The sequence below is a fragment of the Chelonia mydas genome, chromosome 2, assembly GCF_015237465.2.
Source record: "Chelonia mydas isolate rCheMyd1 chromosome 2, rCheMyd1.pri.v2, whole genome shotgun sequence".
Taxonomy (NCBI): domain Eukaryota; kingdom Metazoa; phylum Chordata; order Testudines; family Cheloniidae; genus Chelonia; species Chelonia mydas.
In genome coordinates this window covers 45,381,554-45,405,557 of record NC_057850.1, presented here as the reverse complement: position 1 = coordinate 45,405,557, position 24,004 = coordinate 45,381,554, and the positions used below count along the sequence as shown (strand labels likewise).

At 39.7% G+C, this 24,004-nt stretch overlaps 1 protein-coding gene across 3 annotated transcripts in view; it reads left to right on the top strand.

Moving 5' to 3' along the window:
- DECR1 (2,4-dienoyl-CoA reductase 1) overlaps positions 1-19,520 on the top strand; it is a 36,627-nt gene extending 17,107 nt beyond the window's left edge. For all 3 annotated transcript variants that reach the window (XM_043539378.1, XM_037892323.2, XM_043539377.1), the window contains 8 exons: positions 2,216-2,273; positions 2,395-2,481; positions 7,166-7,313; positions 12,574-12,673; positions 14,231-14,303; positions 17,749-17,895; positions 19,162-19,224; positions 19,329-19,520. In XM_043539378.1, the coding sequence (XP_043395313.1) occupies positions 2,216-2,273; positions 2,395-2,481; positions 7,166-7,313; positions 12,574-12,673; positions 14,231-14,303; positions 17,749-17,895; positions 19,162-19,224; positions 19,329-19,388 (736 nt within the window). In that variant the 3' untranslated portion in view covers positions 19,389-19,520. The remainder of the gene's footprint in view (positions 1-2,215; positions 2,274-2,394; positions 2,482-7,165; positions 7,314-12,573; positions 12,674-14,230; positions 14,304-17,748; positions 17,896-19,161; positions 19,225-19,328) is intronic.
- Positions 19,521-24,004: the final 4,484 nt, after the last annotated feature.

Here is a 24,004-nt window from a genome sequence, read left to right as displayed (position 1 = left end):
AATCTGATTTAAATTAAGAAACAATTTTTTTTTTTAAATAATTGAATTTTATCCACCCTGCTTTGAATATAGTCTTTTAACCAGTTGTGCATCTATCTTATATTTATTTCATTTGACTATATTTCCATAGTTTGTTTAGGAGAATGTCATGTGGGACTATCAAAACTCTTATTAAAATAAAGATCTATCACATTGCAGCTTCCCCCTTATCTAGTAGGCCAATAACCCTGTCAAAAAAGGAAAGGTAGTTGGTTTGGCATGATTTGTTCTTGACAAATTCATGTTGGCTATTATCCTCTAGATGCTTACAAAATAAGTCAACAAATTTCTTTTTAAATGGACAGCAATGGCCATTATGATTTTATCATTAGAATTATCTTTCTTATCAAGTTTTTTTTTATTATTTCCTATAGCCAATATTTCTTTTAACCATCAGGATTTCTACTGATTTCCAGCATGATAAGAGCAATTAATCTCATCCGTCAAGTTAACATAAACAACCTGTGAAGCTCTTCCAAATAACAAATCAAATACTGTACTTAAAACACTTGGTAGGCCTTTCCTTAATATTTCCCCCCCAAAAAAATAAGTGAATATATAAAAAGTGATAAAATTAGGGCTCTCAAACGATTAAAAAAATTGACTATTTGCGAGATTAAAAAAATTAATTGTGATTCATTGCAGTTTTAATCGCACTGCTAAACAATAATAGAATACCATTTATTTAAATATTTTTTAGGTTTTCTGTATTTTCAAAAATAGGCTTGGGGGCTCTGGGCTTTGCCCCCCGCCCCTCAGGGTGCAGAGCTCCAGGCTTGAGTCCCCTGTCGGGACTGAAGTTGGCTTCAGCCGTTCTCAGGGCGCGGGGCTCCCGCCCAACTGCCACACCCGCCCCCTCCCCTTCAGAGCTCTGGACTGGAGCCCTCTCCCCTTCAGCCCACCCGATGCTCTGAGCTGGGGCCGCTGCTGATGCCTCCCTCCCTGCCCAAAGGTATGTGATTAACGTGTCAAAGAAATTAATGTGTTAATTTTTTTTTCAGTTAATCTCAGGCGTTAACTGTGGTTAATTGACAGCCCCAAATAAAATACTTAGTATCACAGAACCATCCACTCTAACGCCCTGCCAATATGCTGTTTAGGTGTCAAATGTGTTATGCAGGATTTGTGTTGTCTAAACCATCCAAGACAGATGGCTATCCAGCCTCCTTTTGAAAAATCTAATGAAGGAGCTTCCACAAGCTCCCTAGGCAGTCTGTTCCATTGTCCTACTGTTCTTACAGTTAGGAAGTTTTTCCTGAGATTTAATCTAAATCTGCTATGCTGTAGTTTGAACCTATTGCCTCTAGTCCTGCCCTCTGTGGCAAGAGAATAACTTTTCCCATCTTTTTTATGGCAGACTTTCGAGTATTTGAAGATCACTGTCATGTCCCTCCTTAATCTCCTCTTTTCCAAACTATACATACCCAGTTCCTTCAGTCTTTGCTCATATGGTTTACATTCCATTCCTTTGATCATCTTTGTCATTTGCCTCTGGATCCTTTCCAGTTTCTCTACATCCTTTCTATCCATTGATGACCAAAATTGGACACAGCACTCCAGTTGAGGCCTAACCAGTGCTGAGTAGAGCATTACTATCACCTCCCGTGATTTGCATGTTATGCCTCTGTTAATGCAACCTAAAACTGCATTTGCTTTTTTTGCAGCAGCATTGCATTGCTGTGATCCACCACCACTCCCAGATCCTTCTTAGCAGTGCTACTGCCAAGCCAGTTATCCCCTGTTCTGTATTTTTGCATTTGGTTTTTCTTCCCTAAGGGTAGCACCTTAAATTTCATTTGCTAAATTTCATTGTGCCCAGGATGAAGGCATTTTTTGTTAAATATCGCCTGCTGTGTTTTACTATCAAAAGTATCTCTTTTTTTTAAAGTCCCATCGGAGTTGCTTTTAGCTGAAAATATGAGAGAAGATTACTTTGTTGGACATAACTTGGAATTTCTTTAAAGCTCCATTTTACTTGAAAGAGCTTTTTTCAGAAACTGAATTGAAATACCAAGGCCCTAAATTATGTTTATTTCAAAGGTAAATTTTGCACTAAAATCACCAACACACAAATGGCATTCATAGAAAGATTTTAATGTTTCAAAGTGTAATGATTTGTAACATAGATGCATTTAGTGGAAACTCAAGTCATGCTAAAATTTATAATTATTTCTAGGAAGATCGATGTTTTGAAACAAACTGCAGAAGAGATTTCTTCTAAAACAGGAAACAAGGTAAGTTTATGGATAAGTTTGTATTTTTATATTAATGAATTTTAAAGAATATTTTTTTATTCTTTATCTAATGATACTTTTATAAAGTCTTACAATTGCCTTTTTCTCCATTAATATATAGGTTCATACAATCCAGTGTGATGTGAGAGACCCAGCTTCAGTTAAGAATGCTGTTGCTGAATTAATCAAGGTGGCAGGACATCCTGATGTAAGTATGATAGTTATGAGGCAAGGACTTCAATCTTCAGTGAAAATACCCTGAATAGTATGTGGGAACAAAAGTGATATATGGTAGAAAAGCAGCTCTGCATACAGAGACCTGCAGGAAAAAGACAGCTACTAATATAGCAGTAGTGCAGCACAAAACTAGTATTTTATCTGTTTATCTTAGTTTTCTACAGTGCCTATCCCCATAGTATCTAGTTGGTTTTGTGTAGCTATTGAATGGTTCAGTAGCCGAATGGACCAAATCCTGTCCCCTTACCCATTCAAAAAGTTCCATTGCTATTCGAGTGGAATTACTTGTGTGAGTAAAGCGAGCAGAATGAAGCCCTACAGGAATTATTTTATTTATCTCTGGACTTATGACAACTGTCACATTACTATCAGAGTGTCTTCCAAATTAAAAGCAGAAATAACAGTCTCTCTCTCTCTCTTTCTCTTCCTCTCTCTTCCTTCCTTGCCTTTTTTTTGGTGTATACAAAATATACGAAAAAGGTACCTATTTTGAAAACTAACATGTAAAGAAATTACCGATTAAACCTAGCAGGTAAACACTCTCCAATAACCTGCACACAGTCCTCAGCAACTCACTGTCAGCTAAACAAATCAGAACTCTACTCACAAAATGTCAACTTCCATATAGCCAGAGTAAAAAGATAAGCCTTTCCCTGTGCCCAGAAGGTGAACAAATAAGGCTATTTTGGACCAAAGCTAAGGGAGCTGTTCCAAAGCGAAGGGCTTCTCACATAGGACTCTTTACCCCCAGTTCCTCTCTTTTAAGTCAAGAGGTATCCAGCTGTCGCATTATGGAAGAGGGAGATGGGCAGTGTCTCAAGTAGACAGGTCCCAAGCTGGTTAGAGTTGTAGGAGAACTAGCCTGTTCAGTTTTGGGAGACAGGGCACATATGTCAGGCTGGCACTTAGAAGGGCTTTGCCAGTGTAGCTGTAGTGGTATTCCATATCAAAGCACTTCAAGTGTGGACACAGCTTAAACTGGCAAAACTGTGCTTTTGCCAGTATAGCTTAATGCAGTGTATAGGGCCATCAGAGGGCAGAACTTGGGGGAGAGAGATAACAAAAGCCCAAGAAAGGAAGGAAGGAAATAACTTGGCAAGAGAACAGAGTAGGGTATGTAAAGGAGGGGTCAGAGGACAAAAATGGGATAAAGTGGAGGAGGGAGACAGCGTGGGCTAGAAGTCAGGAAAAAATCCCACCAGAAGCCATGTGAAGAGAATATATACATTTTTTTCACTTTCTTGGCGTTCTGTATCCTGTTTCAGTACCGTATGTTACAAAACCACTTGACAGTGAGTCTGTTTAAAACATTTATTCTTTTATACCCACTTGTCCTCAATGGGATATAACAGTCAGGATCATTGAACACTGATATTAGCAACTTAGGAAATATTAGATATGTAGGTGGTTGTTTGAACTATTAGTAAAGATCCCTGAGTTTGACCACCTAAAATTCTACCAAGTTACCTGTCCAGGATAGCTTTCTTTCCGGTATTCACTATGGGAGAATGTCGTGGGGCTGGAACACCGCGTCATACTTTGGGGACGGGGGAAAGCTGTTATATCCCTGTGGCGGAGTCCAAATGACCACTCTAGACTCAGAGCAGTATGGCCTAATGGCTGGAGTCAAAATGGCTGCCCCTTCTGCAGGGCTGCATGGCCTAGTGGCCAGGGTCAATATGGCTGCCCCCTCTTAGTCAGGGCTGCGTAGCCTAATGGCCAGAGTCTATATGGTGGCCCTCCTCTGCAGTTTGATGGATTATTTCCTGTCTGTCTAAACTGTACTTCATTTGATAGGAAGATTTTTACTTCTGCGTCTAGCAATGCCAAAAGGTTTCTTATACCTCTTAAGTGCTATGGTGAACTACCGTATATACTTGTTCATTAGCCCATTCGTTTATAAGCCGACCCCCGAAGATGGATAGGTAAAAAATAGTAAAAACTGTATGACCCTTTCATAAGCAGACCCTATATTTCAAGGGTTGTCAAACTTTGGCTCCCGGCCCATCAGGGTAAGCCGATGGAGGGTCGGGATGTTTTGTTTACCTAAAACGTTCACAGGCATGGAGCCCTCAGCGGCGCCACTTCCTGCAGCTCCAATTGGCTGGGAACGGCAAACTGCGACCACTGGATGCTGAGGAGCTCTGTGCCTGCAGATGCCCCAAGTAAACAAAATGTCCCGACCCGCCAGCAGCTTACCCTGATGGGCCGGGAGCCAAAGTTTGACAACCCCTGCTATATTTTAAAAGCTGGCATCACAAGAAACACTCAAAAGTTTTGCTGGAATTATTTTAATGTAATCCAACGAAAAAGCTGTTACAATAATATGTAACCATATGTAATAACTGAACAAATATGTAACAAGTAAATTAGAACAATGAGACTTTAAAAAGTCTTAAAATCCTTCAAAGTCTGAATCAGTCTCTGATTCACCAAACAGTTCATTAAACTCAGCTTCAGTCACAGCTGCACCTGCATTGACATCGTAGATGTCGGCAGTGTCATCTTCAGACTCAGATTCCTTCTCATCATCAGCCTCTGTTGTGTCATCTTCAAATATGGCATCATCTTCTGAGCCGTTGAATGCGTTGCTGATACAGCATTTCCTAAATGATTTTTCTGTCATTTCCGAGGGAATGGACACCCACGCGTCCTTGATCCACTTGGTGATCAGATTGATTTCGGGCTTCATAAGAGTCCTGCCTTTTGTCAGCTTCGCCATGCCTGAGCACATCCATTCAGACCATATTTTGCATGGCCTGTCTTTAAAGGATTTGTTCAGGCAGACATCAAGCGGTTGTAGAAGTGAAGTTAAGCCTCCAGGTATTACGGCCAAAGTAGTTTTCATATTTTTGGCCACATTTTTCACCTCATCCGTCTTGTGTGCCCTGAACATGTCCCAAACGAGCATAGCATGTTTCTTGAAAAGTGCTCCTGGTCTCTTATTCCACACTTTTTTTCCAGCCATTCAATAGTCCCACTTTCATCCATCCATCCCTTTTCGTGTGCACGTACGATGACACCAGCAGGAAATTTCATGTTTTTAGGCAAGGTTTTTTTTAAAAAAAAAAACAACAACAGGAGGGAGCTTTGATCCATTTGCCAAACACAATAAAACCACCGTAAAATGGATTTTTTCATGGCCAGTGGTTTTAATTAAAACTGTGTTTTCATCAACACCGATTACCATTCTGTTGCTCGGGAGATCGAATGTCATCGGTGTTACATCCATATTTCCTATTTGTGACAGTTCAAATGCATATTTCTTTCGATATTTTATAATAAACCTTTGGAAAGATTAGATTTTTTTTCTTCCAGATCTCTCAGCAGCTTTTGCGCTATCTTTGTTAGCTGACAAAGACAGACACTATGGTGGTTCATGAAGTGAGTACACCAACCCGCTGATGCGACAAACATTGATGGCTTTACTGACTTGTATTTGCAAAAAGAAAAGGAGTACTTGTGGAACCTTAGAGACTAACAAATTTATTAGTCTCTAAGGTTCCACAAGTACTCCTTTTCTTTTTGCGGATACAGACTAACACCGCTGCTACTCTGAAACTTGACTTGTATTTGTCATCTTTCGACATTTGCAGAGCACGCAGACGAATTCCAGTTCTAGTGACAATGTACCCATTTTGTCAACATTCAACAACCCAATTATTGAGATCTTTCTCCAGCTCAGGAAATGAAGCGCACCTCGTTGGACATTTTTTCTTGCTTCTTGGCATGTCTTTTAGTGTTTTATTTTTTCGCCATTCTCTTACTTCTCATTGATACAGAATTCGCGAGCAGCGGCGCAATTATTGTTTGCTTCTGCATATTCAACAACTTTAAGTTTGAACGCTGCGTGATAAGCAGACCTTTTTCTTTTGATTTCACCGTTGTTCATTTTAAATACTAGTATGAAAATAGATTATTATAGTAGTTATAGATTTTGTAGGACTTTATACAGGAATGTCACCTGCTTTATCACTGTCAAATTATTATTATTGTTTGTTTATTTCAAAGCAGCCCTATAGATTGGCATGTCTGTGGGGATAACAGGCTGTTTCAATTTTATTAGAGATTCCATCGATTCTGCACATTATATTTTCATATTGGCTCGAGACTTATGAGGTCCTTTGGTAGATATGCATGAAGAGATCAAATTACTGCTCTTTTAGGATTCCTTTCAAGCCAATAGTCCACTAAACAAAGCCTTTGCAACTTTAAAAGGCTGCAGTATTGACATCAATAAATGGGTCGGCAAACTTTGGCTCCCGGCCTGTCAAGGTAAGCCGCTGGCGGGTTGGGACGTTTTGTTTACCTGGAGCCCCTGCAGGCATGGAGCCCCTCAGTTCCCTGTGGCCATGGTTCACCGTTCCCAGGCAATGGGAGCTGCGGGAAGTGGCTGGGAACAGCAAACCGCGGACATGAGGAACCCTCAGTTCCTCCATGCCTGCAGGCACTCCAGGTAAACAAAATGAGTGTATTAGATATTCAATTCAATGGTTTCATAGAGTTTAAAATCAGCAAATTTTGGTGTAGACCCATTTATAAGCAGACCCCCGCTCTTTGGTGCGTCACTTTTTTTACCAAAAAAATTCAGCTTATGAATGAGTATATATGGTAATTTCTGTATAACTTTTTAGGCTTGTCTTCTCTTGTTTTAGGTTGTGATAAACAATGCAGCTGGAAACTTTGTTTCTCCTACTGAACGTCTTTCTGCTAATGCGTGGAAAACAATAGTTGATATTGTTCTTAATGGTACTGCCTTTGTAACTCTAGAAATTGGAAAGGAACTAATTAAAGTACAAAAAGGTAAGTTACACTTAAAGCTAAACAGTGCCTGAGGATTGTGACATCTCATTACCATTTACTGTCCTTGCTTTAAAACTTGTGTACAATAGCAAGTTTTGATGCTTTAAATAAACATTTTGGTAAATGAGTTGTAATGCTGTACAGGTTTGAAAGAAGCAACTTTTGTATAGTGCAAACATCTATACAACACAGCACTACCTTTCAGAATCCATCATTTTATTTTAGGACCTGATCCTGCAATCAGATCCAAAGTGAATGAGGTTGCCTACATAAATCTGATTGCAGGATTTGGACCTTATCTGTAAATTATTAAAAATAAGACTTTTCTTTAAATTACAAATAGTGCTATAACTCATCTCCTGTGTCCTTTCTCCATTTTCCTTTAATTAAGCAATGAACTATGTGGCATTCATTTAAATGGATTCAGTTAGGTTAAAAATCATGCTAGGTTATTTTTTCCCTCTCAAAAATACCATTAATGTTACTATCGGCACCTTAGATTTATTTAAAGTAAAAGAACTGCAAACATCTAACTTGCTTTTCACTACATTTGAAGACTTTTTGAATTTCCCTCTACATCACCAATAAAAGTAGACGTATTGGTTTCAGTCTTCTTTCTAGTCCATTTCCAGCCATTTTTCAAGTTCCAGGCTGTGATATTTAATGTTAACTAGAGGTTAATGTTTAACTTCAAGCAATATTTTTAAATTATGAAAATATTTAATATAAGGTTTTGTTTCTCATTTTTCCTAAATTCAAATTTTGATCCTAAAGTAGTTGATAGAGTGTCTGACGGTAACTCTGAAAATTGGACTAATTGGTAATTCTGTTCCAGTGGACATTCAAATATATAGTGCCTGAGTAGGCGACAACATAACCAATTTTTTTCATTTGTTTTAGGGGAAAATGTTATATGCCAGTATATAATAACTGGCAGATGTATGTAGAAAGCTCTATTTTTATTCAGGCACACTGCTTTGCTAATTTATAAAATGAAAAAAGATAAATCTTCTTTCCTGCTCTTTGGCTAGCAGCAGTGCAAGTTCTTGGGTATGGTTTTCCATATGGTCCCTTTTTTATTACTACTTTTCCAGATGTATTAAGGCACACGGTCACACACTGAGTCAATAGCTCACACTAGATAAGAGCCTAGAATTGTCCTGACTTGTATTTAGAAAGATTAGCTTTTTAATAGGTAAATTTTGGTAAACGTCGATTTCACTGTACACACACAAACCAACAAAAAGTAGTTCCATCAGTGGTGACAGAAATTTACGCATAGGCGAAGTAAGAAAAATGCTGATTGAGAACTTAAGAATTTGATTTAATTGTATTTACTTAGTATATTTTGACATGTGACGTTGACAATTTGTGTTAAGACTTATATGAAGTGTTAACTTTTTGAATCTCGGTATCTACTGTCACTAAAAAAATTGTCTGATCACACCCCATAATTTCCCACAACTGAGAAAATTTAAAAAATAAAAATTGAAAAAAAAGCGTTAAACCCATGATTTCACACAATAAAATAAAAAATGCTTGAAAATAAACATTGATATTATCTGTCCAATATAAACAATAAAAATTGAATTCTGCAAAGCCTATTTGTATTGCATTTCTCTAACTGCCTGATAAGATGGACTTGTTCATTCTAAGGTTTCAGATTTTTGTTGCTTTAACACAGTCTGCAATTATGTAAAAGCAGCAAAAAGTGTTTCCTTTCTAATAATAAACTTTGCCAACTTTGTTCTTAATTATTGTACAATCACTGTGTCAGGCTCTTTCTTTCATACCTGAAACCATATTTACTGCTCATTAGATTGTAGTTTTAAAATCATCTCTTCATATATTTTGCTGTATATCATTATGAGCTTCATTATGATCTTTTTAATGAATCTGCATATAACTGCCTCTTTGTGCTTCAGGGAATCCTTGGGAATAAGGTATTTTAATTTCTATGGGATTTTTCCTTGGGAACATTTAAAATAGTAAATTGCTAGTAGAGTATAGACTTAATTCAAGAATGAGTTACATCATCTTCCGTTGTTTTTGTGATAATTATAATGAAAATTCATAGTCTCTTCACTGTACATGAATATTGAGTAGTTCACTTTACATATGTGAGCCATCTCATCTTGCAACTGTAATGTAATCTCTTCCTCTATTACCCAAAACATACATTTATTCCAGAACGATATAGGAAAAATATAGAAGTGCAAGAAGTCCTATCTAGAGCATGGAAAGTAATAGCATGCATATAGGCTTGTTCCTATATTTTACCTGAACAAAAGTTTACTATCATAATTACAAAAAATGCTAATATGGTCATATTTATTGAGATTGCAGTCTTTATGACAACTTAGTACAACTTTACTCCAAAAAGTGTCCACGATGCTTTGAATTTGCTTTGCCATTGCTGTATGTTGATGACTAGAGTTTAAAGTTTCAAAGCTGTGTGTCTATACACTATAGACACTTTAGAGTATGTTATGGTCTCTGGTCAAATGGTATTTTCATGTGCCACATGCAGTGCATTTTGGAAATGTACAGTCAGTCCAATAACACTTAGGTACTAATATCTTCTTCCTACTCAGCATCTAAGATCCATCCCAACAGACAAATCTCTGTTGGGACCTCTTAATGTCCTGCCTATTTTACTGCAGTAGCATCTTTTCTGGTCTTCCAAACATATACCTTGCTTCCCTTTAGTCAATACACATACATTGCAGCCATTAAAGTCAGCTTCCTTGTCTCACAATAGGAACTTGTCAATGTCCTTTTCAGTTATCTTCCCTGGCTCCCCATCTCATATCCCATTAAATTTAAGCTTCTTGCCTCTTTCTTCAAAGCTCCATGTAATTCTTTCCATCTCTACATATCCTTATTAAGTTTCATGGCATCCCTCTACCTTCCCTCTCCACTCTAATAGTGTCCACACCCTTGGCCACCAGTTTATCGTCTTTCACAGTCGTGCTTTCTTCTTCATGGCACCCTCATGCAAGGTCTGTTCACATTTAAGGCCCTCTTAAGAGACCCACTTCTGCCATGCTGCCTTCAGTGAATCTCATTTATATTTTTTAAAATTCCCTATTTGTTGTTTCCCTTCCCCTAACCCATGTCAACTTGCCTCTCCTTGCGATATGAGCTCCTTGGAGCAGGGACCATTCTTTCTTGAATGTTTGGGATGCACATAGTACATTGTGAGTGCTACTATAAACAAATATTTAATAATAGTATGCTAGCATACATCACAGCTGTTGTTATAGAGACACTGACATGTATTTTAGGTCTAAAATGTGATCTACATTAAAACTATTTTTATAAATAGTACACAGTTTGTTTAGCTTTTAAGCTCTTTGTTGCAGGAAGTGTCTTACTGTGCATTTGTATTCTTCCTAGCAGAGTGGGGGGGCCCAATCTCTGTTGGGGCATATAAGTGTTACTGTAATACGAATTACTATTAGTAATCTGCCAGTCCATTGCCTCTTTATTTAAACATAATTTTAACACGAGATAGTGAAAACAATTAGATAATGCCTTTTAATGAACTGATACATTTACACATACACCTTGTAAGAGTGAACTGAAATACATATAAATAAAACATTGATGAGCCTTAACAATACCTGGTAAATATCAGTTTTGCTGCTTCTAAGCTGGGGGCACCTGGTTTTACTTAATATGCATTTAATAAACCTATCCCTTGTAAGTCTACTAATTACGAATAATTTTATATCCACATCGAAATAGATTTTAAAGTTAGTTTGGGGTTTTTTTGGTCTGTTTTTCTGTTCAAAGTCTCTGTATGGAGAATTTTATTTCTCTAAGGCTAATTGTTTTTTATTTTAATTCTCCTGTGAATTTTTCTCAACATAAATGTTTAATTGAGTTACTTTATTTTGACTTTGTATATGGGCTATCCCCAAGACACAAAATGTTCGTGATGTCCATTGGGCAACAGTTCTAATTAAAATCATTATTCTACCTATAGTATTTTTTTTAATATTTTAGTTTTACATTCACTAGCATAAGGAACTAGTGGTCTCTTTACCAGGGACTTATAGCTAATGTTTTATCCGCCCCCCCCCCCCCCCTTCCCACCCCCCCAACTACAGTAGGTACGCACTAATGATTGGGCAAGCTATTTTGAGTTACTGAGTATTACAAAAGAAAGTGAGTGAACAAACAAACAAAAATATTACATCACAAAAAGTACTTCATTTATGTTGCTAATTGCTATTCTAACTGAATGTATTTTATAAAAACAGTCTTTGTTAGGAGACCTCATTATGGCATTAATAGCAAGATTTAGTACAATTGTCAAGACTAACTTTGGCATATTTTCTGCTGTAGTATGAGTTACTGTAATCTGCTAAGAAAAGAGATCTGTGGGCACTAGAATAAACTTCAATTTCAGCCTCAAGCCCCCTACTGCAATTCGTAATAATTTAAGACTATGCTGAAATTAATAATTGTTCACATTGATATTTTATGTCCTGCCCTTTCAGCCAGGAAGTGTGGGGAACTGATGGAAGCTGGAGCAAAAATAGCTGCTTGAGAACTGGGGTATGCCTGCACTGCAGATGGAGGTGTAATTCCCATCTTGAGAAGACACCCATGCTAGCTTTCATCAAGCTAAAAATAGCAGTGCAGCCACAGCAGCACGAGCAGTGGCTCGGGCTAGCCGCCAGAGTACGTCTGTAGGATCTTGGATTGGATTGTACTCAGGCAGATAGCCCAAGCAGTTGCCTATGCCATCGCAGCTATATCACTGGTTGTAGAACACTACCACAAGCAAAGCTAGCATGTGTACATCTACCCAAGTTGGAAATTACAGCTCTAATTGCAGTATAGAAATATCCTAAAGGCCTGAGCCTCAAGAAGTATCATGAGAATAGTAACCTGGCTCATGCCTTGTGTACACTAGAAGGAGTTTATTGGTATAATTTCAGTGTCAGAGGGACTCTGTGGGTGCAAGGACCTACTTGCACAATTCCAAATGCAGTATTGGGGTTTATAGTACCACCAAGAAAAAGAATTTTTATATATGGAATAACTCTTTCATTTCAGGGACAGGGAGAATCGAAAGTGAAAAGAACAGCTGGAGCCAAACTTGTTTGAGTTCATTTTTACAGCTGAAAGTTAAATCCCTGAAAATAGAGATGATGCAAACACCAGTACTGTTCTGATACTTACGTTGATTTTAAGATTTGTAGCTCATCCTGCATGTTTAAAAATGTTATCTTCTTGCATCTTACAGGGGCAGCATTCTTGGCTATTACAACAATCTATGCGGAGAGTGGGTCTGGATTTGTATCACCAAGTGCCTCTGCCAAAGCTGGGGTAGATGCAATGTGCAAGTGAGTAGTTGAGCATACCAGTGCTTTATCTTCACATTTTCCAGACTGGTTCTTTATCGGTTCTTTATCCACATCTTGTCAGTCTGGCAAAATTAAGCTATTTGACTAGATCATGAATGAACTCCTTAGCTTCCATTTTATGTAACAAGAAAGCAGTTGCTACTATCACAGCTTCTCATGGAAAGAAGAATTTAAGTTGTATTACTTTTGCCATCTTACTAGAGCAAAAAGATCAATAAATAGAAGTTTACTCAATTCCATGGAATTCCGCTGCTTAGATTTTAATCAGGACTATCTGCAATAATTCCTTTAATAGCCTTACAAAGATATCCACATTCATTCCCCAAACAAAGACATCTGTGATTAGCAGCTATATGGGAATAGATCAGCACGAGGACCACATGAGGACTAGTACGTTGGCCTGAGGGTTGCATCACTGACACCTTTTCATATAAAGGTACAAACCCCCTGCCCTGGCCCCAGCCTCACTCCACCCCTGCCTCGCATCTTCCCACCCCTTCCCCAAAGTCCCCACCCCAAATCCCCGCCCCTGTCCCACCTCTTCTCTGCTGCCTCCTCCCCTGAGTGCACGGCTCCCTGCTCCTCCCCCTCCCTCCTGGAAGGTGCTAAGCACTGCCAAACAGCTGTTTGGCAGCAGGAAGCGCCTGGAGGTAGGCAGAGGAGCAGGGACGCGGGGGGGAGGGGAGCTTAGCGGTGGCAGGAAATAACTCCGGGGGGGGTGCAGGGAGCTTGGCGGGCTGCAGGAAATAACCTTGTGGGCCGCATGCGGCCCACAGGCCACATGTTTGTTAGTATCATCTATTCCAGGGGTCTCAGACAGTTCAGCCCGTACACTTCAGTAGAGACAATCAAATGGAAATGTTTGAAAATATAAGTAGGTCAGGTATGATTATTTCTCCAGAATCAAATAAGGGACACTTTTGCTTTGTTCTTTTACACTTTTTTCATAGAAGTTGAGTATGACTTAAAAGGGTGTATTTCAAAGACTAGCCACCTTATTAGTTTACCACAACAGATGTTTTAGCACCTTTAAAGAAACAGCATGTGCAAAGACAATATTTTTCATAAAAGGAAAACTGCATTTCTTACTCTGCTTTGTAAAACATATTAGAAGTTGGGGTTTGGTTATCTTATTTTTCCTAAAACACTTGGTTTGAGAATTATATTGAAGACTGCCACAAGTGTATACTGGTGGGATTTTCTAAAGTGCCTAAGTGAGATAGGTACCTAAGTCCCAATGATTGTCATTAATGTATGCTTTATATGCAATATATACTTCAAATTGGTGTTACTGTATTCGTCAGTTGGCTAATTCAACATAACATGAGATCCATGTATGAGAAGATTCAAATCCAATAACAAAAAAAAGTAAAAATATTTCAAAAAAATCTGAGAACCTAGGTCAGGATTCAAATGTTAAAAGTGTTTATAAATTTGACAGATATACTTCCCAGAATTGATTCTAAATTACATCCTGAATAACATTAGACAACATGCTGTTTGAAATATTTATGCATTCTATTAATGAATTTTTAGATCTCTTGCAGCTGAATGGGGTAGATATGGCATGAGATTCAATGTGATCCAACCAGGTCCAATAAGGACAAAGGTACATTTCTGTTATTAAAAAGTGAGACATGACTTTACATGTGCTTAGGCCTGGCAGAAATTGATTTTTATTTTTGTTATAATTTTGATGGAAAATATTAATGTTTATTTTAAAGCATTTTATATATTTGTATTCATTTATAGTTTCACAGTTGCACAAAATTATGGTTTTTCGGCTTCTTATTTTTTTCTCAAATTTTCACAATTGTGGGAACTTACGGCAGTCATACAATAATTATTTAATGACATTAGATGTTGAGATTTAAAAAGTTAAAGCTTTATAACTGTTAAGACAAATTGTCGTCATATCAAAATATACAAAATAAATAGTCTTAAATCAGACTCCAGTGAGTTATCAAGCAGCATTTCTTTTACTTTGCCTATCTGTAAATTTTGATATTTGATGGAAATATATTTTAATCAGTTTGTGTTTGTACAGTGAAATTGATATTGTCATGAGGTGCTCCACTCACCACCAGTCTAGCGTCTCCTCCTGGTCACTTGGCAGTGTTCTCACTCACTGCCCCAGTGCCACTCCCTCAGTAGCTAGAAGGGGAACCGGGTCTGCTCCCTACTCCAGGTTCCAGTCCAGGGACCTTCAGCTCAGCAGTTCTGGGCTTCCTCTCTGTCCTTACTGTTCCATCTCTGGACTGCTTCCTACACTCTGGTTCCCCTTTTCTCTCTCTGGGTGTACCAGCTCCAAAAAACCTTTTCCCAGGGAGTAACTACCCTTTCTCAGCAACTGTCCCTATCTTGTGACAGCTTCCTGGCTTTATAGGCCTCACGTGTTCGTACACAGGTGAGCCTGTTCTAATTAGCTGCCTGCAGCCAAAAGCTCTCCTGTTTGAAGCCTAATTAGCTGATTGGGCCACCCCATCACAGACACATATCGACATTTACCAATAAAAGTCTAATCATTCCAAGTCTACATATGTTATGTCATGCAAACGTGCTTTAATATAGCATATCCCTTATTATAACCCTTTTGGTATAGATAAGACCAAACTTGGTTTCTCCAGTGATCCAACAGTGTTGTGCAGCGTTGAGCAAGTCACTTATACTCTCAGTAGTTTTTCTCCATCTGTGAAATGAGAGTAATTGTAAATGCTTCAGGATAGTATTTTCCCAAACTTTTAAAAGCTGAGCCTCCCTTCTCCCAATAAAGGAAAATGGAACTTCATGCCTCTCCAACTCCTCTGAGGGTTGTCTAAGGTTTACTCTCATTTTAGAATTTTAGTTAAATGAAATTAAATGGTATTTTTAAACAGGTCTTTCATTTTTTATTTTAAGAAATGACATATTTGTCTGAGGAAAGCAAGGCTTTACATTAAATTCTGTGGCATTTGTTTGTCTGTAATTCTTTTGAATACCACATCCAATCAATTCCAAAATTTCAGGGAATGTTGTAGGCATCAATGGGTAGAACCCTATTGATTTTGGTGAAAATAGGAAAAGTGGAAGGAGGAAATTGGAGGACACACGGGCCCCTGGCATCTGGTTAGCAGACCCAGCAGCTTCAACTTTCTTTACAATTGTGTATATATCAAAGAACTGGTTTATGACAACCCTTAATGCCTTCCAGCATAATAATACCCACCATCTCAGCTCTGCTGATCCTCCCAGTACAGTTTAAAAATGTTGACATCCTGAATGACTTATGTCCCAGACAGAAAGAAAAGAAATAAGAGTGGTGGGGGAAATGGGGAGGTTCACAGAAGTCCTGGTGATTGGGTGGCAGGGAGGAGAACAGGGGGAACCCTGATATGGAAAGGAAGGGGGAAAGGGAAAGCATAGAAGAGGGAGAGAATAGGGGAGGCATAGAGCCCCTGGCATGGGAGACAGTGATATGGGTGAAGGGAGACATGTGGGGCACACAGAGCCCCTGGCATGAATGATGAAGTGGGGGATTTGCAGGGAGTCCCTGAACTAGAGGGGTATGGGAGGTTGACAAACAGGGAGCTTGTAGGGGTAATGGAGCAATGCAAGGAGCCCCAGGTGAATACAGTGTGCTTGGCCTACAGATACAACAACGCGTGCAACTCCCTAGTCAATACGGGATGTTAAATCAATGAATACAAGTTATTTTATTATTTAAAACTGAAATAAAACATTAATTGTCAAGTTTACAGTATCACTTCACAGTAGTTTTTAGTTCTAGTTGCATGTGCTAAGTGTTGACATTAATTTTTTTCTCTAAAATACAGTTTCACACTCATTGACTATGTTAAGCACAGGTCTTGGCCTTGGCTTCCTCTGAAGTGGGCTTAGATGCCTTAATTTTGGCTTTGCTTCTCAAGCAGAAGTAAGGGAAATAAACCCACCCCTGTCGTCACTTAGAGTAGATTGTGTAGACCTTCATAATAAACCTTGAATAATTAAATACTTTACATTAACTATCATCATTGTATCTGAGTTAGTGGGGCAGCTCATGCTTCAGGGGTATTGTTCAGGCTCTCTACGAACTAAGGTAGGCATTGCTGCATCAGGTGCTTGTGAGTCAAGTTTTCAAGGTTCTCTGCAACTGTAATAGCTGGAGACTTACTTTTTTAATGAAAGCTGATATGCTGGAGAACAATTGAGAGGCTTATCTTTATTCTCCCCACACTTGTCCTAGGGGAAGGGGCCCACACTTTGGGAAACACTGTTTTAAGTAACCATAGGAGGAAAAGAAAAGTCCTTTGTCAGTGCCAAGTTATTAGATATACAACCTGGTATTTTAAAAAATAAGATCATTAAGCAGTTATGTTACTATATATTACTATTTTACTGATGTGTTTTACTAAATAGCACTGTGCTTGCATTGACTTCAATTATGTTTTCTTAGGTTTCTGATTTTGCTCAGTAAAGTTTATTCTTGTTAGTAAAAGAGTCCATTTGAGTGAGGTTTTTTTCCCCAGGCTCAGCCATGTCTTGCACTGTCCCCAGATATTCAAATGCACTTTAAAGCCCAAAGCTATCTAGATTTATTCTGTTCGTTGTTCCTATTCAACCAGATTAAAGGATGCTTGCTTTTCAGTTTCGTTATTCTGTGCTATGTATGATTTTGGTTTCGTTTTAAGTTTCCTCTACATTTCTTTAGTAGCTCTGAGGCATTTTCGTTTTTCTCAAAGCTTTATCCTGCACGTTTTCAGAAAAAGTGCACAAGACGCTTACTAGAGCCTCTTTACTGCTCTCTAATCATGTAGAAGGGTCACTGCTGAACACCATGAACTGCTTTGTTAAATTCTGGTGTAACTGGTTGACTGAATTTACCCCAGAATTTGACCTTTGTCTCCTGTTCTCTCTTAACCCAGCCCCCAATAAGCATGGGATTGTCACAACACTCCTACTAACTGTTAGCTTGTGTATTAAGTCTGATACCAGAAATCAAATCTTAGTTTGAATTTATTTTCTAGTTACTCAGAACATTTTGCTGAATGTTGTTGTTGTTTTTTTTAATTCTGTAGGGTGCTTTTAGTCGTCTTGACCCAACAGGTACATTTGAGAAAGAAATGATTGGGAGGATTCCCTGTGGCCGTCTGGGAACTGTAGAAGAAATTGCAAATCTTGCCACATACCTCTGTAGTGAATATGCAAGTTGGGTGACGGGAGCAGTAAGTTTTCGTTATTCTAGTTCATGCTGTCACCAGTATTAAGCTTATAGATGATGTTCTGAGTGGTGTTTAAAGAAGCTTTAGGTGCTGTAGCGTATTTGAGAACTTAGCAAAAGAAATTGCTAATTTGAAAACTTTAGGTTCATTTTTAACCTAGTCAGTTGATTATATTTAAGGCTACGATTTAGTAGTGGAGCTCGCGAAGTCACAAATCCGTGACTTCCAGTGACCTCCGTGACTTCAGCCTGTAGTGCTCGGGAGCTGCCCATGAGGGCCGGGAGCAGCGGTGCACACCTGCCGCCCCTGGCAGCCCCCAGAGCTCCAAGACGTCCCAGGTGGCGGGGGTACCCTGCAACTCCCAGCCACCCCTGGCGGCGGGGGAATCCCGAGCTCCTGGCTGCGGTGTGGGCCCCTGGAGCTGTGGGTGGCAGGGGCACCCCCGAGCTCTAAGCCGTGGCGGGCGGCGGGAGAACTCCTGAGCTCCAAGCCGTGGCGGGCGGTGGAGGTCTCTGGAACTGCGGGCAGTGGGAGCACCCTGCAGCTCCCGGCCCCCAGGAGTAGCAGGGGAACCCCCAAGCTTCTAGCCGCAGCGGGCCCTCAGGGCTGTGGGGGTACCCCAGAGCTCCCAGCCCCCGCAGATGGCAGGGGACCCCCGAAGCTGCAGGCGGCTCGGGCCCCACAGCTCCCAGCTGTAGGGTGCGGGGGATCCTGGCGCTCCAACATCCAACCTGCAGTGGGGGCCCCCGGAGCTCCTAGCCACTGCGCAGCTGCCCCGTTGCAAGTGGTGTGGGGACCCACAGATCACCATTTTGTCAGGATATTTTAAGTAAAAGTCACGGACAGGTCACAGCTTCCGTGAATTTTTTTTTATTGCTCGTGACCTCTCCGTGACTTTTACTAAAAATATCCGTAGGGTGACCAGCCAGCAAATATGAAAAATCGGGACGGGGTGGAGGGTAATAGGAACCTATATAAGACAAAGTCCCAAAAAATCAGGACTGTCCCTATAAAATCGGGACATCTGGTTACCCTAAATATCCATGACAAACTCTTAGCCTTAATTATACTTCACTCTAGCTAATGGTTTTAAAGCACAGAGCTTTCTTATAAGAAGTGTTGCATTCATTTATTCTGAGTGTATTTTTTAGTCTGAATTTGTACAAGTTGAGGTTGATGTTTCCAAACCCTGATATATGAGAATGCTAATGATACAGGAGCTTAATAAAAAAGCACCAATCTTAAGTGTATTGCTTCCTTTTCCCCTAGGTTATTAGAATGGATGGTGGAGAATATGTTTCTATGGCTGGAGAGTTCAATGACCTGAAAAAGGTAATAAGTTACATGCATGCTATTTACATACAAACATACTTAAAAATTTATATAAAATTGTATGCAGACCCAAGTGAAATGCTATTTCTTCTTATATTATGTAGGTTACCAATGAGCAGTGGGATATAATGGAAGCATTAATCAGGAAAACAAAAGGCTCTTAAAATACTCGTCTTATCTTCCTTACAGAAAGTATCACTGGAAAAGTACCATTAGCTATAAATCACACACATATTAAGAAATAATCTTGTTAAACATTTTATTGGCAATTCTAATAAAATATTTTTAAATTGGAATATGTTTTGAATGAGTCATTTATACTTACCCCTTAATTTGACTATTTTGTTCCCATAGGCAAATGAAGTCTTTTGATTAGGTACGTAAAATATTCTACAGCTTTGAGTAAAAATATCTATGCCATGCTGTAGAATTAGTTCCACTTCTCTTCTTGTTTTAATGTGGGCTGGTCTACATGGTGTGATAGCGTGCACCAGTTGGGGTGTAAATTCTAGTGTGCACCAGCATGTCCAGAGTGCACCAGCACTAACTGGTCCATGTGGGACCCGGCTGGCGCATACTAAAAGTTCCCCAGTCTCCATTAACATAGTCCCATTTCAAACAGTACTATGTTTTCAGGGAGTAGGGAGCCTTTAGTGCAGTGGTCCCCAACGCGGTGCCTGCGGGCTCCATGGCGCCCGCCGGGGCATTTATGTGCGCCCACCTACTGATAAGGGAGCGCTTCCGCCATACAAACCGCTGCCGAGGAGCGCGGCCGCCGGACAACCAGCTGCCAAAATGCCGCCGAAAGTGGCAACGCCAAGAAGCGTCGCCGCCGAAATGCCGCTGCTTCTCGGCGGCATTTCGGCGCCTGGTCGACCAGTGCCCGCAACACTCTTCTGGGAACATGAACATGCTATTGCAACAGAAAGGTTGGGGGCCACTGCTTTAGTGCGTGCTAGCAGGATCCATATAGGCCAGTTAGTACATGACATACTGATGTGTGCTAGAATTTACATCCCAGCTGGCACACATTAAAACATCATGTAGACAAACCTGTATTTCAACGTTTTTTCTCAGTTCAGATATTTGCATATTTTTTAATTATCATTTCAATTCCAGTAATGTTTCTGGAATATTTTATTGAAAAGATAGAAGATAAACTGATGAAAACTATAAAATTAAGAGGTAAGCTTTGCACTCCAGTATTAGTTCCTGATCCTGCAAACACTTACACGTGCTTTGCTTTATTACCATGAGGAGTCAATGGAACACACATAAGTCTGTGCAGAATTGGGGCCTAATACTGTTGTTGGGAGGAAGAGTGTAAATGAGTAGGGAGTACTAAGGTACATCTCACACAGAAGTTAAAGACTGAATACTAGTTACAATGTTGATTTTGCTGACATTTTTCAGTCTGTGTTGCATCTGTTGTAATTGATGTTAAAAATTACATTGAAGACTGGGTTTGGCCTTCCTGAATACATACATATTTTCTTTATATATATTTTTGCTCCCTCAAAAGTTTTGAGTAAATGCTCTTGAAAAGAGAGAGACTAGTAGCTCCTTCGGTGCAATTGTGATTCTGAATCCTTTACTCATTGTCTGATATCACTTAGGGCAGGAACAAGGCTCCGCCATTCCTGTCTATCGTGCTATTTGATGGAACGGCTACCTTGCATTTCTATAACTTTTTTATGAGAATAGGTTGTTGGCCTTTCACTCAACCTGAAGGCTCAGTGGATTGCTTTTTGTCTGATCTCTGCCCTTTGACCTGTCTGGCTTGGGTGGCTCTACGAGGAGTCCAAACTCATGCTGCTAGAGTTCTCATTGGCACATACAAGCCTTCTCACTGCATCAAGGTGCAGTCTCCAGGGAAGGGCTGTTGTGAGTACTAGTGACACATTTTCTGCATGACTAGGCATGTCTGCTTAGGAGAAACTTTATTAAAACTAGAAAAGGAGACTTGTAAATCAGGACTGAGGACTGCATTGGCAAAGCTTTGTGGAAAGCTTGCACAGCACTTGCCTTCACAAACCGGTGCTCTTCTGGTCTATGTTGAGTAGTCTGTAATGGAGGGTTCTGGGGTAGGAAAGATCAGTGGTATGTGGGAGGGAAGCAGGGCTAATACAGGCAGTGCTGCCAAATCTACAGCCTCAGGGGGTGTGAAGGGATGAGGGTATAGTGAGAGGGCACTACTGCTTGTGTGATATCTACTGCCAATGTTCCAGTGCCGCATGGTGTGGAACACAAATCGCTTATTGCCAAGTGTTCTGTGGGATTGTAACTAGTGCTTATGCCCATAAAAGCAGGATACTTTCTCCTATATTAGAGCTCAGGCACATCACAGGCCCCCAGACTTTTTTCCTGTTTAACAAGAAATCTCTATCCACTGTGTTTTTAACTCTCTCCACAAGTGTACACATCAGTTCTGGATACAGTGCCTATTCCCTGCTTCCTCTGGGACTGATGAAGCCCTCCCTCCATGTCTAGTATGGCATAGGAATTTTGATCAGGTCATATGCTGGACCTTGGGCCTTTTAGCTGGGGACCTAATTGAACAACTTTGTTAGGGGCCCCAGATTTCCTTGAACCAGCCCTGCAAACAAGCAAGAAAGGAAGGTAACGAGCATTGGGAGTACTGGGGAAGAGGAAAGGAGCTAGTGGGAGCTGCAGAGACGGACAAGCTCCCTTGGATGTGAAGTTACAGCTACTTTTTGAAGTAAAATCACATTTCTAGGGGACAGTAGCTATCACATCAGTGAATTGTATGATCAATCCTGTGAACTCAGGATGAACTCATCCTCAACCTGGAGAGACCATGCAAATGACTACTCATCATCCCTCTTCAAGCCAGAATTAAATCTGGTCTCTTCAACTGTATCATGAAGTTTTTCCTTTTTGCTGTAGTAGGTGATTTGCTGTCTTGATGAACCTTTTATAATTCTGTGCATTAAGGATGCCCTGTAAAAGTGAAATGTATTGTATTGCATTGTTCAGCGTGCACATAAATAAGACTATACAATATATTAAACCCATTTCAGATATTGTATGTGGAGAAACAGGGAGTGCAGAATAATTTTGCAGGTACTATTGAAGACGGAATAGAGCTGACCTGGAGTGTTCCTCACTGTGATATTACAGTTGCTGTTTACCTTTTGTTGCATATAGGAATTCTCTCCTTTAGAACAACACAAGTTCTGCTAAGACCATTGGTGGTGGTGTACCAGTGTGAGAATCTGCCTTGCTTTTGTATGATATTTCTATTTTTGAGGTCTGTCTGTTCATTTTAGATTCTAAATTCTTTGGACAGAGATTGTGTCTTCCTCTTTCTTCTTTACATCCTGATACGCACTGACAGCACTTTAATAAATACAAAGGTTGAAGTGGAAGGTAATTTGTAAACTGACTTTTTAACCCCAGGTTGCATCTCATGCTGGTATTAACTAGCATTTTTGCATACAGATGGTTTCTAATTCTGAATTGAGTTTTCTCTTTCCTGAAGAATTGGGTCATGTAGCTGTTTTGCTGAACAATGTGCTGTAACTCGTATCCCTGCTTTTACGCTGTTAAACTGTCTTAAATAAAATACTACCGTGCTACCATAATCCAGTAAAATAAAACCATTCTTGATGTTTTAATACATTGGCCTGATTTTCAAGGTGTAGAGCAATTGTTGATTTCAGGAGGATTTGAAGGAGCTCAGCACTTTTGAAAATCAGGTCACTTATATTTAGATGCTTAACTATGGATTTCTGAGCCGCCTTTTAGGCACCTAAGAAGAATGTTATTTCAGTGTGTATCACTAAAAAATGCTTAGAATGGAAGATGTACTGATTTCTAGTAACAAATGCAGTGCATAAGTTCTCATCACACAAAGTTAGTTTTGCCTAATGAAATCAACCCTTTAACTGACAAAAACTTAAATAGTTGTTGTCAGTTAAATTGGATCTTGAAAAAACTTGTCTTGTTATATTAAGCACATCTTACTAAGAAAGCAGCATTGGCAAACAGTGTACTGATCTATATTTGACCTTTGCACAGTGTGAGAGTTGCTGCTATAAACATTTTTAAATTTTCAGTGGCCTTCAGGTGAAGAGGGAGGGCTGGGCCTCGGGGTGCAACATGGGCAGGGCCATGGCTTGGGTCAGGGGAGGCTTATGATACCTGCCACCCATGCCGGGGGTGTGGCCCCATCACCAGCACCCTTAATTCCACCACCTAGGCCTGAAAGCATAAATTCATAACTTTGCTAGACACTAAAAATCATCCAGTGAATGGAGACACTGGCTTTATTACTTATTACAACAATCTATAACCCACTAACAACCCCTCCCTGCCCAGATGTCCTTTTTCTCCCTCTCTGACTGGACAGGTGTTAATGGATCTCTTCACCTTGAATGGGCCCTTGAAATATGTGTTAACTACTTCTGCTAAACAATCTGTTCCACCTGCAGAAGAGCTCTGTGTAAACTTGAAAGTTGTCTTTCTCACCAACAGAAGTTGATCCAATAAAAGATATTACCTCAACCAACTTGTCCCTCAAAACAGAACATGTCAGGCCTATGTGCAACAGTGAATGAATGCATAAATCTCTCACTTCAAGCTCTATGTTCAAATCCTTATTAGGTTGCCCGTGAAAAGCTTTGTTTTTCTTCACTCCAGGTAGTGGTTCTTTGTCACAGATGTCAGTTGTGCATTGTTAACAATTTCTGTTTAGGAGATTCCTGAGGGACCTCATGTTGTGAATATCATGTGTTGTAGGCCAAGGTTGAGGAGTGTT